The sequence below is a fragment of the Pongo abelii genome, chromosome 6 (assembly GCF_028885655.2).
Source record: "Pongo abelii isolate AG06213 chromosome 6, NHGRI_mPonAbe1-v2.0_pri, whole genome shotgun sequence".
NCBI classification, from domain to species: Eukaryota; Metazoa; Chordata; class Mammalia; order Primates; family Hominidae; genus Pongo; species Pongo abelii.
In genome coordinates, this window is record NC_071991.2 from 100,888,372 (window position 1) to 100,906,280 (window position 17,909).

Genomic DNA, 17,909 nt, shown 5'->3' on the forward strand with positions numbered 1-17,909 from the left:
TGAGTTCATGTCCTTTGTATGGACATGGATGAAATTGGAAATCATCATTCTCAGTAAACTATCGCAAGAACAAAAAACCAAACACCGCATATTCTCACTCATAGGTGGGAATTGAACAATGAGAAAACACGGACACAGGAAGGGGAACATCACACTCTGGGGACTGTTGTGGGGTCTGGGAAGGGGGGAGGGATAGCATTGGGAGATATACCTAATGCTAGATGACGAGTTAGTGGGTGCAGCGCACCAGCATGGCACATGTATACATATGTAACTAACCTGCACATTGCACACATGTACCCTAAAACCTCAAGTATAATAATAACAAATAAATAAAAAATAAAAAAATAAAAAATAAATAAAAATAAAGCCTAAAAAAAAAAAAAAGAAAATATGTTTATTTACTAAGTTCAATAAGAAGTTGCTCTCTCTTTATGACAGGATATAATTAGAAACACTGGTTATATTACCAAGACTTTGACTGTCATATCATATTAGAAAATGTGCACAGAGGCCGGGTGCGGTGGCTGACGCCTGTAATCCCAGCACTTTGGGAGGCCGAGGCAGGCAGATCACAAGGTCAGGAGCTGAAGACCATCCTGGCTAACACGGTGAAACCCTGTCTCTACTAAAAATACAAAAAAAAAAAAAAAAAAAAAATTAGCCAGGCGTGGTGGCGGGCACCTGTAGTCCTAGCTACTCGGGAGGCTGAGGCAGGAGAATGGCATGAACCCGGGAGGAGGAGCTTGTAGTGAGCCGAGATTGCGCCACTGCACTCCAGCCCGGGTGACAGAGCGAGACTCCGTCTCAAAAAAAAAAAAGAAAACGTGCACAGAATTGCCTGGTTTCAAGGATTCCCAGCCTTACAGTGAGTGAGTAAAAAATGCCACTTCCTGGCAGGCCTAGGAACTTCAAGATTGTAGATATTAAGTAAAATCTTACATTGGCCTTGGTTTGACTTCCTAGACTCAAGAGCTTTTAAAACCTATGTGATCAACATAGAGAGAAAAGGTTGTTTCTTTAAAAAAAGCTATAATGCACCTGTTATTAGTTTGTAGCTTTATGCATTGTATTTGAGTTTTTATAATCAACCTGTAGCCTAGACTAGATTCTAAATTCTTCTAGGTTCCCCCAATCCAACTTTCTTCTATAAAATTACTAAAAAGGGGGACTACTTTGTTCCTGAAGCCTTATACATTGAAGCTAGATGAATTTTAAGGAACAAACCTAGTACCTGATGTGTGGACCACACAGAAGGGTCAAGAAACCACTAAATGCCATAACCAGAGACAGTTGAACTGCAAAGCAGGATAAGAAATTGACAGTTTCAGGACAGAAACAGTTTTTTCGAAGATATTAGAACAAGACTCCACATCATAATGAGACTCTTACTCCTCTTAATGCCTACCATTTTCACTTGATAGGATAATGGTATAATTGAAATTTCACAATTAGTAGCTTCTGCTGGTAAGTTGACAGAACCTGACCTAAAAGATTCTTTAGTCCATCTAGTGGGCAACTTTGGCAACATCCCTAATACAACTGTTGCTCACTCTGCTTTGTTTCAACTCAGTCATGTAATACTAGATGATAAACGGATTGGTTACATAAGGAAATGTCTGTGTTACTGCTAATACCACAAGCTGTACCTGAACAAATTCTTCTGGAAAAGGTGAGACCCATATATACCAAATAAGAAAATAGGCCACATGGTTAGAAGTCTCACCTAACTCTCTGTGGTCATTTGATTTATTCAGTAGGTTCCCTTTAAGCAGAGATTCACAGTTCAAAAGCACTATACAAACTGGGATTGTCATATTACTATACACTTTACTTTGTATTTTCCTTTGTAAACTTTGTACTTGTTGCCTGTCAAATTTCTGCAGTGACCGGGTGCGGTGGCTCACACCTGTAATCCTAGCACTTTGGGAGGCCGAGGCAGGTGGTCACTTGAAGTCAGGAGTTTGAGACCAGCCTGGCCAACATGTTGAAACCCTGTCTCTACTAAAAATACAAAAATTAGTCAAGCATGGTGGTGCGTGCCTGTAATCCCAGCTACTCGAGGGGCTGAAGCAGGAGAATCGCTTGAACCCAGGAGGCAGAGGTTGCAGTGTGCCAAGATTGCACCACTGCACTCCAGCCTGGGCAACAAGAGTGAAACTACGTCTCAAAAAACAATTTCTGCAGAAGTACAACTCCTAACAGAACAATGCTGGCCCAAGCACTTTGCAATGATAGCCAACACCTATAGAACAGACAAAATTAAACTTAACAACGGACTCTAGGTAGACTCAGCCACTCCCTTCAAACCTCCCTTGTGGCTAAAAGAGTTCTGACACTGACTCCTAGCCACCATTCACTCCCTTCGACATGTGAACAGACAACAACCCAGGACAGCTCCGTTCTGGCACCAAGGGACAATAAAAATCTAACTACAGGATGACTGATCAGCAATGATTTTGGAGAAAAATCTTGATTAAAAGAAAAAGTAAAAGTTGTCAGAATCAAAATGGAGTCACATGTGTTAAAAATCCTGACAAACAGAGCCAAGAAAGGCCATGAAGGAAGGGTTCTCATGCATAATGTCTGATAAGAAGAACTATTACAAAAGACAGAAAAAAACATAACCTTGTATAAAGGCTAATGCAATCTTCCACAAAAAATACCTCCATGAGGACATCTGCCAGGCAAATCCCTGTCCAGCTCTGAACTGGTGCCATCCTTGTAATTAATCCTTGTAGCGAAGAATAATTATCTCAAAACAATTACGTCATTCTCTTCATTCTTCCTTTAAAAACCTTGTCTTCCTTTACCTCCCTGAAGATGCAGTTTACTACAGCATGTGCTTTCTCATTGCAATGCCAATTCTCAAACAGGTATCATTTTCTTTTAGAGTCCCTCTCTCTGTTATTTAAGTTGAGAGAGTACATATCCCGAATAAAGATATAAAAAATAGTATGCATACTAAATAGAAAATTACCTTGATATTTCCCTGAGATAAACAGTCTGCATAGCTTTCTTCAAATGAGGTTCAATATTTCTCCACAGTTTGCGAGTATCACGTTCACTTGCTACCCCAAAGGGAAGAAAATTTCAGTAATTTATATCTTTTAAAAACCTTTCTCAAAATAAATAATAATGAGTAAAATTACACAGTTACCTTCTCCTTTAACCACAGGTTCACAATATTTAGGAAAATTAAGTACTGCCTGTAAGTAAAGAAAAAAAAAAAGAGAAGAAAAAAAGCACTGATCGATCACAATTAGAAATTTATTTTTCAAGTAAAATCTGTATTACAATTCAGGAAATTTTATTAAACACATTTGCTCAAGTCAAATGTAATTATACGCAGTGGCATGCGCCTGTAATCCCAGCTACTCAGGAGGCTGAGGCAGGGGGATCGCTTGAGCCCAGGAGATCAAGCCTGTAGTGTGCTGTGACTGCATCTGTGAACAGCCACTGCACTCCAGCCTGGACAACATGACAAGACCCTGCCTCTTTCTAAAAAAAAATGTAATTGTAGCTTATTACTATAATAACAAAACAGCAAAAATACTAATAATGACAGCACAACATAAAATATTCTTTAATTGGCTAAATTCTGCCTAATACATTAGCCTCTGTATACAAAATTAGGAGAATGGAGCGTCTCGCCAAAAATATACTTCTTTGGTATATTTTGATATGGCTAATCAGAAGGGCTGCAAGCACAATAGCCCTGAAAAGCTGTTTTTTGTGAGGGAGATTTGCATCTATAGAGGAAATAAGAAAACAGCAGATGCAAACAGGCTTTCTCTGATCATCCCCCATCTCGGATCTAGGAAAGAGTAACTCTCAAGAAAGAGACTTGAGGGTCTGACACGTTTGAAGGTGTGACAGAGAAACTTAGCTCAGGCTACCATCTATTCTTTCTGAAAGTTGCTACCTGTGAGGTTTCATTTGCACAACAAGACTGCCTTCCCTAACCATGTCTTTCCTCCTCTCCCTCCAATAACTTGTTATGCCATGCTCCAAGCCCATTTTCTTTCTGTAACCTCAGGATGGCATAAAAATTTGAACTAGCTGGTCCCCCTTTCTGCCCCCCACCTTTTGAGTCTCATATTTTGTGTAAGGCTCCTGTGCCCATATGCATATTAATAAATTTGTATGCAACAGCTAATGCATGCAGGGCTTAATACCTAGGTGAGGGGTTGATAGGTGCAGCAAACCACCATGGCACACATTTTACCTATGTAACAAACCTGCACGCCCTGCACATGTAACCTGGAACTTAATATAAAATTAAATTTAAAATTAAATTAAAATTAAAAAATAAATTTGTATGCCTTTTTTTCCCGTTTATTATTAGTTTGTTTTATAGATTCAAATTATCAAAACTGCAGGGTAAAAATGTGAACTTCCCTACGGTAACAAAGCATAATTTGTACTTTTAGGTTATATTTATGTCACATAGAACCATAAAACATATAATGAAAAACCTCAAGCCCAAATAATTAACTGTTGTTTTCTAAGGTCTGAACATTCTCATAAATTAAACATCATTGAGTTTCGTATGACTCAAAGTATTTGGATTGGCAGCACTACCTGAGATTGTTATAAATGTAAATTCTTGGCACCATCTCAGGCATACCAAATCAGAATCTCTGAGGATGAGACCCAGGAATCTATGTTTAACGATCTCTCTAGAAACTCTATGTATTCTCAAGTTTGAGGAGTACTAATTAACTAATTATAACTACTTAGTAGTTTTCCATGAATCAACACTGGAATTCTACTGAACAGCAGTTTAAGCAAACTGGTTAAAAACATACTGCTTCCATTTATTTAAAAAAAATATATATATATATTAGTTTGTTCCCAAGTATTTCATATCGAAATAATTCAATAAGGCATAGAAAAAGGTATATATAAATGTGTAACTATATAACATGTAACTAGATAACAGAAAACTAAGAACCAAATCATTAAAATAATTTCTTTCTATTCTACTTCATAAAAAACAATGATTTAAAGTAGAAAAATCTTCCAAATTCTACTAAGTGTAGAGAAGAAGAATCAAGAAGAAATTATTCGCTTCAGCCGAACTTTCTTACCTTAATTTTAGATTTTCAGATCTAAGCATGGTGTGATAACACTAAAGTGTCATAATGTTAACAGCAACTGGTACACAATTTGGCTAATCAAAATAAACAACTGACCCTTGAAAGACATAGGTTTGATCTGTGAGGGTCCACTTGTCCACAGATTTTTTTTTTTTTTTCAACCAAACACAGACCACAAACACAGATCAAAAACATAGTATTCAGGGAATACAAAACCCATGTATATGGAGGGCTAACTTTTTTACACTCAGGTTCTGCAGAGTTGATCACAGGGTTTGAGTGTGCTAGGATTTTGATATATATGGGACTGGTCCTGGAACCAATCCCCCAAGCATACCAAGGGGCAACTGTATTGATTTCCTTTTTGGTTGAAACACTAAAATATGTTTAATAATTTATGAATAACAGTTAAAAAGGCAATATCATAAGGTTTGTCAGAGAAAACAAACCTAAATGACTATCAAAGTAGTATTTCATTTTCTCCTATCTTAAGCTACCTACAGAACTAGCCTCTGAAAAATACAGAAATATCAATTCATAAAGCATCTTTCCAGAAAAGATCCCTGAAAAGAATATTTTTCAGGTGATTTAATAAACTTTCAAGAAATATGCCACTTACAAACTTTGAAACAAACACAAACAACACTATCTGAAGAAAAAAAGAAAATGAATATCTTTATTCTTCTATGTTCTATACATAGAGAAAACTAAGAACATTGTGCTATTTTTCTCTAATGTTTAAGGATCCTTTTCTCTATTTATTATTACCAATAGTAGTATAAGACTTAAACCATACTACACATTTATGAATATTATTTTTAAAAAAGCTGTAACCTCACCCTAAATAAAATCATTCCTCAGTGAAACCCAAAGAACTTTTAAAAATACCATATTTAAATATATATTTCTCTCTTTACATTTTATTTTCCCATAAATATTTTCCCTAAATTTTTCCTTCTTGTACTTTATAATCTACTTTGAAATGGCTGCCAGCACAGATTCCCACAGGATTCGAACGCTAAAGAGTGGTAACTGCAAGTTACTTTCCAGGAAAGACAGAGGAGGATTATTTGCTCCTAAGTCCATCTCACTCAGGTGCGTTTTCCTGACCCTCTCCTCTCTGTAAGTCTCTTGTGTTATCATTTCCCTCAGAAGCCAGGGATCCCAAGACATCCAACTTCTAGAGAAATGTTAGTGATAAGCTTGAACTGGAAAAACTGTTTTGTTTTTTCCCAGCTGAGAAGATGTCTGAAATCTACATGTAAATCAGAGGAGCCCTGAAATCTGAAACTTTCAAAAACATACTACATGTGAGCATAATTTTAAATGATTGCCTTCTATGTTCTGTCTCAAACACACACTGAATCTAAGTAATACTTTTCAGGGCAAAAACAGAAAAAGAACAAAGTGAAGAAAATCTGCTAAGAGACATAGAATCTGTTACTTTGAAAGTGACTGTTTTCCAGCCTCAGATATATTACTATTTTCTGTTAAATGGAGATAAGATCTTAATTAATTGAAGATTTCTAAAAGGGAAACCAGAAATTCTTGTCTCCTTCCTTTCCCATCCCTACAATTAAAACAAAAAAGGTCAAAGAAAAATTAAACATCAACATTTTCCAAACTGTCTATGAAATATAAACAGCTATTCTAATTGTTAAAAAAAAAAAAATTAAAAAGAACCATCTACACAAAGATTACCAGCTCAGGGTCAGTGGTTAATGAAAGACCTGCAATGAAAGCTCCTGACCATACTCAAATCCATTTAGATTCTAGACCTCAATCACTGCATACATAAAACTTGAACAAAATCTGTTACAAAATATTAACAGAGTTGTAAAACTGCTTAAGTTTTTACATCTCTTTTCTGTTATTCCTCATTTTGATTTTAATGGAGTTCTGCATTTTCTGCAATTAGAGAAAAAACAAGGAAGATCTGAGAATGACATTTTTCTGATCAGATCAAACAATCAAAGTTTGTACTAACCCACAGACATCTACCTTCTTATGGTATGTTAGCCTCAAGAGGCCATATGCAAATTCCCAGAATAAAATTTCAGTTTCTAACCTATCTCATACCATTTCTACATAGAAAACATTAAAAGACATATATACACACATATTAATACACACACACACACACACACATATATATATTCAAGCAAAATGTTCATTTACCAGATGTCTGAGCTCTTTCAAATCTCGACAAACAGTGTAGAAAACTCCAAGAAGAATGTTAATGTAGGCAGCATAAAAATCAGCTGAATACTCTGGAGGATGATCATGGGACAGGATCTTTTGAAGGCTGCCTGTTCACAGGACACAAAATAACTTATAATGATTAACATAGTACCCCAATCATATCTTCAAGCATTTTATAACAAAGGTATTAAAAAAAAAAACACCCAGACCCAGCAACAATTAAGGAATAATAAAACTATTACAAGATTAGAATACAAAAGTGTGATTTGTGATATAATAAAAAATATGTATTTGATCTTCACTGCAGTTCCTGGCACAGAGCTTCTAAAAACCCTCATAATTCCCTGAATGAGAAGGATAAGAGAAGTATCTTTTGTTACTCATAATAAGTCCTTTTAAAACATACCTCAATTTATACTAATGAGGTGTTTCTTGATGGGTGATACGGTTTGGCTCTGTGTCCCCACCCATATCTTATTTGAAATTTTCAGTGGAGGAGGGGCCTCGTGGGAGGTGATTGAATCATGGGGCAGACTTCCCCCTCGCTGTTCTTGTGATAGAGTTCTCATGAGATCTGGTTGTTTCAAAGTGTGTAGCACTACCCCCTTCATGCTCTCTCTCCTGCTGGCCATGTGAAGATGTGTTTGCTTCCCCTTCACCTTCCACCATGATTCCAAGTTTCCTGAGGCCTCCCCAGAAGCAGAAGCCTGTACAGCCCGCAGACTGTGAGTCTATTAAACCTCTTTTCTTTATAAATTTATAAATTACCCACTCCCAGGTATGTTTATAGCAGTGTGAGAATGGACTAATACAGCGGGCCCCTAGATAGCTTCAGGATGGGGACTGGTTGTCAGAGGAACCAACCAAGTGATTAGAGGCCTGTATTCTCACATACACTGCTATGAAGAAATACCCATGACTGGGTAATTTATAAAGAAAAGAGGTTTAATTGACTCACAGTTCTGCATGGCTGGGAGGCCTCAGGAAACTTACAATCATGGTGGAAAGCACTCTTAACAGAGCAGTAGGAGAGAGAATGAGTGCCAGCAGGGGAAATGCCCGACACTTATAAAACCAACAGCTCTTGTGAGAACTCAGTATCTTGAGAACAGCATGGGGGAATCGCACTCGTGATTCAATTACCTTTCACCAGGTCCCTCCATGACATGTGGGGATTACAAGATTATAATTCAAGATGAGATCTGGGTGGGGACACAAAGCCAAACCATATCAAGGCCCCACCTCCTGTCCTTGGAAAAAGGAGAAGGGCTAAAGACTGAATCCATGACCAATGACCAATGATTTAATCAAATCATGACTATATAATGGCACCTCCATAAAAAAATCCTAAATGATGAGGTTCTGAGAGTTTCCAGGATAGTAAATATATCCACATGCTGAGAGGGTAGCACACTCCAGCCCCACAGGGACAGAAGTTCCTGGGCTTGGGACCCCACCGGTCCTTGTCCTGTGTACCTGTTCATCTGGCTGTTCATTTGTATCCTTTATGATAAATGGAGTAAGTACAGTGTTTTCTTGAGTTCTGTGAGCTATTCTAGCAAATTATCAAACCTGGGGAGGGGGTCATGTGAAACCCCAATTTATAGCCAGTTTTCCGGAGTACAGGTAGAAACCTGGGACTTAGACTGGTGTCTGAAGTGCTAATATTCTTGTAGGACTAAGCCCTTAACTTGTGAGGTCTGCACTAACTTCTGGTAGTTAGTGTCAGAAGTGAATTGAATTTTAGGACACCCACTTGATATCTAGAGAACTGAAGAATTTGTTGTTGGGTGAACAAAAATACCCCACACATTTGGTGTTAGAAGTGTTTTGAGTAAAAATACTGCTGAAAAAGTAATCAAAATTTTGAAACTGAGGGTTAAAAAAAATTATTAAATACTAAGACAAATAGAAAACAATGACATCTAAAGAAAATCTCAACCACCTTATTACCAGCAAAATCAGTAACAAGGTAAAAAATACTGTAGATTCTAGTTTATTTTTCTTCCTATTAAGTAAATCAACTAGGAAAAAAAAGGGGATAGTACATAAACTGCCAACAAACTAGAAAATGCTCTTCATGTTTTGTAAAATGGAAAGAATTAATTTTTTTTTACAATAATCATCACCTGATCCTAGTCCTTACTTTGTTATTCTCCCTTTTATAAAACATATTTTCTCCCTACAACTTTGATATCTTTACTCTACTTCTATTATATCTCAGACTCTTTATAAAATATCACATTAAGAGTCCTAACCTTATACTTTATCCTGCTGGAAATAATCATATTTTAGAAACACAGTAAAATTTAAAGGGAAACAACCATATATTATTCAAAATTTCCCAGTCATAATACAGGAATCAATTAGTCATTCATTCTTTATTGTAAGATCCTCTGACTTCTTGGCGCAATGGTCTCCTTAGACTTCTTAGTTAAGAGCTCTTTGCATATAACTAGAACTTTAAACCTAGTTCCAGAGGGCTCAAGTTTTTTGCAAAAATTACAGGTAAAAACTCTTCCAGGATATTCTAATCATGTCAATTTCCTTTTCTTTAAGGTTCCCAGTAAGTTAGTATTTTTAGCCAGGCCATTGACCATTGGCCCTTGATTTTAACCACTCTTGGGCCTGCCAATCAATTAGACACAGGCACAAGATCAAAAAATATATATGAACTATCTGAAAATTTATAAACAGAAGTTTAGAAATAGCTCTATTAAGGAATATTTAAACACAGAAGTTGACAAAAAAAAATTTCAAAGCCTAGTTTTATACTTAGAATATTATCCTGAATGGATACTAGATGAGACAGTTACTGAATTTGCTTTTTTATTTCAAAACTGCTGAAAAAAAGAAAAAAAAAAAAAAGCCAAAACTTCCCTTTGGAGTCTATGTACTTTTACATTCTAATAGCAAACTTTAAATATAATGTCACTAAGTTTTTTTAACTAGGCATGGGGAAATAGTTAATATATTGAAAATTTCTAAAAGGTACCATAAAACTTAGAAACAAAGATATCTACCTATAAAACCTACCAAATAACTGGATGGATGTAAGAATAGGGAGATGGAAGGAAGAGATAAATGATCACAGAGATGAACATACATAAAGCAAAACAACAACAACAACAACAACAAACTTCTATAAATGAATGGCTAAGAAAATTTGGAAAACAGTTGAGTCTCCAGCTCAGACTGCACTTCTAAGTACTCCTTGAACATCTCCATCTAGGTATTCCTTACAGGTAGCCCTCTGTATCCCCTAAGACAGTTGATTAGATGTTATCACTGGCCCATTTCAGCCCTGATGAAAGTCTTAAAAGAATCGGAATCCTCACTGTGTTGCTATAAAAGTAACCTAGCAACTTGTTTATAGACTACAGACAAAAATCTCAGAGTATAATTCTATAATAAGCAAGTCATGCCAGCTCTAATAGTCTAGGACTATTCAAATTCATGAAAAAAAATCCCATCTATAACAGAAAGCTGAAAACAGTGTATCATCAGGTAGTAAATAAAGGGTAGGAGAAACCCACTGGTTGTCTCCTTGGGTCTTGAAATTTCACTGTCCAAGTATAGGCTAATGTGCAAAGAAATGCCATTCCTAACTTGGAGAGAGACTTCTGCTTCCAGTTGTAAGGGAATAGGAGCATCCAGAAATACCCTCCTCTAATAATCAATTAAAAACTGGACACACTATAGAAAACAACTATTTTCAAATACCAAACAAATGGCAGTAACGGACCGTAATACCTGAGAAAAGTTAAACAGATAAGGTGAGTCCTACCATCAGCCACGCTTTCTAACAAGAAGTAATTTTAAGACTGTGGTACAAGGAGAGTTCCAAAAGGAGCTCATTTATCCTACTGAGTTGAGGAGACAGAGACCAGAGCTGAGGGAGCTGAGGTAGCTAGAATTTGCAGGGCAGAGTACCTGACAGGAGGAAGCTATGCCAAAAAAGAGTTCCAGAAATCTGTACAGGGGTTCCCCTCAAGTCTTAGCTTAATACCAACTTGTGTATGCATGGGGTAAAACCCTAGCCAAGCAAGAACAACTTTTAGGGAAAAAACAATTATTGGAGAGCTATATGTCAATTACCAGAATTCACACAGGGCTGTGAATTTTTCATGCTGCCACTAGTCAGAAGGCAGAGACCATGCAAAACATACAGGGCATTCAGTAGAGATTCCAGAAAAACTATGTCTTAGAAGTAGAGCTAAAATTAGCCCTGGAATAATGCTACTCTGGATCATCTCTCCAAAAAAAGCGTAAAAATAGCCTTAAAAAGGGTCAACTGTATCTGTAAGTAATTAAAATGCTAATGAGAAAAAGTCCAAAACACAACAAAAAACACAATGTCTATAATTCAATCAAAAACTACTAGACACATGAAAAAGCATAATGGATACCCAAGATGGAGAAAAATTAGTCGGTGGGAACAAATCCAAAACAAAAGAGGTAACTGAATTAGTACACAAGAAAATTAAAACAACTATCATAGTAAGTATGCTCATATGCTCAAGGATATAAAAGAAAACAAAAGCATAATGAGATCAGTAATGAAAAATTCTACAGGATTAGATTAGCTGCCCACTAGACACTTGTAAAAAAAAAAAGTCAGTGAACTGAAAGATATAGAAACAAAAAACAATCCCAAATAAAACACACACACAAAAAGATTTAAAATTTAAATAAACAGACTTTCAGTGGGACAATATAAAGTGCTCTAACATACCTATAATGCAATCCCACACAAAAAAGACAGAGAAGAAAAGGTGAGGGGTGGCAGACAAAATATTTGAAGAAATACTGCCTGAAATTTTTCCAAAGCTGATGAAACTATACACCCACAGACTTAAGAACTCAACAAATCCCCAGCAGGATAAACAATAAAAGTTATTTTCTTTTTTGTCCTGTTATTTTTTAAAGCCAAAATAATAATATTTAATATCTGAGGTTTATAATAATAGTTGAGGTTTATAATTAATATAGTATTACATGGTTTATAATAAATATAGAAGTAAAATGTAAGACAACAGCAGTACAAATGTTCTTAGGTAGAAAACTGTTAAGTCACTGAAATTTCAGATTGTTATCAGAACATAATTTAATCTATCCAAACTGACACAATAACTAAACCAAAAACCTAATCAAAAGCATTATAATCTCTCTAAAAAAAAAAAATCCATCATTGAAAGATGAGTAGTCTGCATGAGGTAAAGACCAGAAAACAAGACTTCCAAATTGGGCTCCTAGCCATAACTGCTAAGAAGAGAGCAATCCTTAAAATCAGACACTGTATTCCTGAAAATGACATGTTACATGTTATTATGACAAGATAACACTAACCACTTAGATATCTCTTTGCCCCGGTTCCACATTTAACCATAATTTCAACTTATCAATTAATATTCTCCTTCTGAATGGCTTTTTGTCTGACTACAGTGTTTTTGCTTAAAAAAAAAAAAAATGAATGTGTAAAATGCCCTAAAATTTAATAATCAGAATTTAACTTGGCTCCATTATTATATACTTTGCAAAAATCTATTATCCTATACTCACTAAAATTAGTAAGACCATTTTATTTACTTTTGTCCTCAAACTCTCATCTATGCTGCTTTGTATCTTTACTTTTTAAATTTTAAATCTATAAATTTAAATTATAGAATTTTAAAAATTTAATTCTATACTTACATTAATTCAACTTGACTGAAATGTATAAAATCAACATTTTTTTATAATTTTCTTAAATTCTAAATAATTTTTCAGTACTTAAAATTGGTCATGAAAAAACTGAACTATGAACAGTGCTGACATAGGTACAGAGCCTTTTTTTTTTTTTTAATAAAATCCTTTATCACTTTTCCTCCTACCCTTTTTTATTTTGAGATTTTTATGGATGAGAAATTAATGACAATAAAGACTCCATCTATTTTGGGCTGCTGTTTAAAAAAAAAACTCAGCTAATTAGCTATGACAGAAGGTGTTATTTGACTGCTGTTCTGGTGAAAACAGACAAAACTGTGTTAATCTTAAAGTATGTTTACAGCTGATTAGTTCAGCGGGATAGTGTTAATGAGGCCAAGGTCATGGAATGCTATTTTTTTATAGACTGCTAACCATCTTATACTTCACAGTTATAATCTCTGAATCCCAAGTATCATCTCTGTATGACAGCCCAGTCTTAACCCACAAAGCTATTCAGCAACACAAAAAGCTATTCAGCAACACAAAAAGCTATTGTGTTCTTCCAAAGACCAAAATCATCAGGATCTATGAAATTTAAGATTAAATAGAGCTCCCAAGAAAATAAGAAACACAAGGGCTGGTAATTGGTACTGTATGAGTTACAGTAAAGAAAATGAGATTTATAAAATCAAAAGATATAAGCGCACATGGTACTTAACCCAAGTATACGGTAAATGAAGATTTCAACACTCTTAATATGCTTTACAAGTCTAGTCTGAATTTGTACAGATGTCATAATCACAATATATATACATCTTAATGTAGTAACTAAAAAAATGAAGATACATTAGCACAAATATGAGAGCTGCTCATCCAAAAAAATTTAGTAATTATACAATAACCTCTCACAGTTCCAAAACAAAAATTTTGTAAGTGCAGAAATACAAACATCTTATTTGAGATCGGCAGCAAACCTTAACAGTTTAATACTTTGATATTCCCATTTGAATATCAACATTTTTTATAATTCCCATTTGAATATCAAATGGGAATATCAAAGTATTCCCATTTGAATATGCTAGTTTAACCTTTCAAACAACAAAAACTATTCTCCCGCATATCATTTGCCAAAACAATGTTTTAAGGTTTACCTATGCTGTAATCAGGGAAATACAAGACAAACGGCTCAAAGCATCCAGTATTTGGACGAAACTTTTCCCAAACAATTTCACTGAGAAAGAGAACAGTCACATTTCTGTCAGCCTGTAAAAAGAAAGAAATAAAAGTAACTTTGCATTTAAAAATCTTAATCAGAGCAGTATTTCCATTTGGATTTTTCTTTCAAATAAATCCCCCAAAGTTTAACCTATAACAAATTATTTGCATATTAATAAACCATATTTAGAAAACCTAATCAAGGAGCTCATCCGTTTGCAAACTGTCACACACCCAAGCTGGAGTGCAGTGGCATAATCACAGCTTACTGTGGCCTCAACCTCCTAGGCATAAGTGATCCTCCTATACCTCTCAAGTAGCTGAGGCATGTGCCACCATGCCCAGCTAAATTCTGTATCTTTTGTAAAGACAGGATCTCTGTATGTTGCCCAGGCTGGTCTTGAACTCCTGGACTCAAGCCATCCTCCTGCCTCAGCCTCTCAAAGTGCTGGAATTACAGGCATTAGCCATCATATTGGGTCTGATTTTTTAAGAATCTCTGAATTTATTTCTATAGGGGTAAAATAGCATGCCCTAATCACAATCCTAATAACAAATTATTGAATTGTTTTTGCTATAAAAATATGATTATCTAAAAGCATTTTATAAAATCAGTTTAAATATATTGAGAGGCTAAAAAGAAGAGGATATTTATTGGGCAGAAAGATTTTAAATTGGTAATGTTGTCATCTATTCATCTGATAAGTACTTTCAGTATATATGATATCCACCATATTTTAAACTTCCTTTTACTTAGATAAATACTTAATATAAAAAAATGAGAAATGCTTTTGCCAGATTTCTCTTAAATACATTTTTAAAAATCAAGCATGTTTGCAGAAATGTCAAAACAATTCTCTTTTCCAGTTCAGCTGAGATTGCTCTAAATCTTTTAATTTTCTTCAAACAGTTTCTATAATTGAAACTAAAAAATGGTGAAAAGTCCTAATTGTTGTGAAGGGATGCATGATCACCATTACTGGGCATAAGGACGAAAAAACAGGGTGATCTACACTGAAAAGGCAAAAAGACAATAATGCACTCTGGATACCAGATGGTGAGTTCTAGAGCAAAGCAACAGGAAATAGTGGATGAGTATGCAAAAACCCGCAAATACAAATGAAACAAATAAATAAAAGGAAAGGAAATAGGAAATGAGTAGACATCTACTCAAAGAAAATAGATCTTGAGTCTCAGTAATAAAATGTCAAGAGTTAATGAAACCAAGAAAAGCAAGACTGTGTGAGGTTAACTTCCAGAATAGGCCACCAATAGCTACACTTATTATCCTGTCCTCTCTATACCTCTCCTCCCTCAACTATTACTAAAAGTAAACTTCAGGAGTCAGCCTTGGGCACACAGTAATTTCAGTGGCCTCTCTAAACTTCCAGCAGATTCTCAAATTTGAGTAATGTATTTAACTTTGAAAGGCAGAAATGCTTTACGCACTTCTCCCCAAGTATTTACTTTATTATAATATTACTTAATACTTTAATACATACAAATAAAAAATTAGGTAGGTATAAATTGCTTATGCTCAAAGCACTTACAAAATTATAAAACCAAAATAAATTTATAAATACAAACTATAAAACCAATAAAATTTAAATTAACTGAATATACTGAACAGTATTGTTTTGCTCAAACTAAATCTTTATTCCCTTTATGAATACGGTGAATATGGTTCCACCTGAAAACAACCACAGCTATTTCCCTCACCAATCTTCCTTATTCAAACTATTACAAAACCCTGTTTCATCTGTGATATTATTTGGCTTTCACTTGACACAAATGCCTAGTAAGTCCGCCCCTGTCCTTTTCTTACTGGGCCATGACATTCACAGTAGAATTAATTAGTAACCCTTAGCTTAATGTTGTTGCTAGGTTCTGGGAAATTGTGACTTTAAGCGCAACATATAATGAAACCAATTTTTTTTCCTCAACAATGTTATAACAAAATGATGCTGAAGGTACGGAAGAACCTGCTGTAGGCTGTTTCACTTAAAGTTGTAGTTTCCAAGAATCTGCTGAGATGTTAAGTGAGGACTTACTGTACTTTGTGAAGCCAACACAAGAGTAAATTGAAATACAAAAATAAACTCTGACACTGAGTGGTTATAAGATAGAAATCCAGATGATCCAGAATAGCCATGCTATTCTTATTTTAGATTATCCTTATTTTGAAATGCAAAGAAAATTTTAAAATCCTGGAGATTTTAAAGTCTGGCCCTCTGCCATTTATTCTAGCAACATCCAAAAACTTTTAATAGAAAGCAGTGACTTCATAATTACAGAGAAAAAGCTAAAATAATTGAAGAATAAATGCTATCAAATCACCAACTGATTTTACCATGAAAAAAACACTGAGCTTTACTGATAAAAGAAATGCAAACTAAAATTATATTAAAATACTAATTCTCACCTATCAAATAGCAAAATGAAAAAATTTTACAACACAATCCATTGATTAAGTTGTGGGGAAAAAGCACTTTCTCACATTACTTACCAATTCTTGTAATCTAAGAAATCCAGGCAAAAGATTTGCTTCCATATCTCTTAGATACTCTGCTTTATCTAGAACCTTTAAAAAACAAGAAAACAAAACAAAAAGAAATGCATTTACAAAGCCTTTACAAAATCACATGATTTGACTATGTCCCCCAAAGTTCATGTGTTGGAACTTAATCCCCAGTGCGGCAGTATTGGGAAGAAAAGCTGCATAAAAGATGATTAAGTCATGAGGGCTCTGTCCTCATGAATGAATTAATATTGTTATCAAGGGAGTGGGTTATTGAAAGAATGGCTTTGTTATAAAAGGGACTTCTGCCACCTCTTGCTCTCACTCTCATCCTCTCTTGTACTTCTACCTTTCATCATGAGAGGAGGCAGCAAGAAGGCCCTTGCCAGATGCAGGGCCTCAACCTTTGACTTCCTAACCTCCACAACTGTGAGAAATAAACGTCTTTTCTTTATAAATTACCCAGTCCTTGGTAGTCTGTTATAGCAAGTGGGTAACAGGCAGAGGCTGGAACAGGTTGGAGGGCTCAGAAGACAGGAAGAAGTGGGAAAGTTTAGAACTTCCTAGAGACTTGTTGGATGGCTTTGACCAAAATGTTGATAGTGATATGGACAATGAAGTACAGACTGAGGTGGTCATAGATGGACATGAGGAACTAATTGGGAACAAGGAATAAAAGTGACTCTTGCTATGTTCTAGCAAAGAGAAGGTTGGCATTTTGCCCCTGCCCTAGAGATCTGTGGAACTTTGAACTTGAGAAAAATGATTTAGGGTATCTGGTGGAAGAAATTTCTAAGCAGCAAAGCATTCAACAGGTGACCTGGCTGATTCTGAAAGCATTCAGTCATATGCATTCACAAAGAGATTATCTAAAACTGGAACTTATATTTAAAAGGGAAGCAGAACATAAAACTTTGGAAAATCTGTGGCCAGACCATGAGGTAGAAAATAAAAAACCCATTTTCTGGGGAGAAATTCAAGCCAGCTGCAGAAATTTGCATAAGTAACAAGGAGCCAAATGTTAACAGCCAAGACAATGGGGAAAATGTCTCCAAGGTCTTCACGTGGCAGCCCATCCCATTACAGGCCCAGAGGCCTAAGAGGGAAAAATGGTTTCGTGGGCCAGGGCCTTGCTGCTTTGTGCAGTCTTGGAACTTGGTGTCCTGCATCCCCACTCATGGCTA

At 35.5% G+C, this 17,909-nt stretch overlaps 1 protein-coding gene across 5 annotated transcripts in view; it reads right to left on the reverse strand.

Annotated features, from left to right (window-relative positions):
- ORC5 (origin recognition complex subunit 5) overlaps positions 1 to 17,909 on the reverse strand; it is a 101,162-nt gene that overhangs the window by 73,638 nt on the left and 9,615 nt on the right. For all 5 annotated transcript variants that reach the window (XR_008527175.2, XR_008527176.2, XM_002818322.3 and 2 more), the window contains exons 4-8: positions 16,714 to 16,788; positions 14,144 to 14,255; positions 7,281 to 7,411; positions 3,161 to 3,209; positions 2,981 to 3,071 (exon numbers count right to left, since the gene is read on the reverse strand). Coding sequence is in view for 3 of the 5 variants with exons in the window: in XM_002818322.3 (XP_002818368.1) it covers positions 2,981 to 3,071; positions 3,161 to 3,209; positions 7,281 to 7,411; positions 14,144 to 14,255; positions 16,714 to 16,788 (458 nt within the window). In the remaining 2 variants the exon portion in view is untranslated. The remainder of the gene's footprint in view (positions 1 to 2,980; positions 3,072 to 3,160; positions 3,210 to 7,280; positions 7,412 to 14,143; positions 14,256 to 16,713; positions 16,789 to 17,909) is intronic.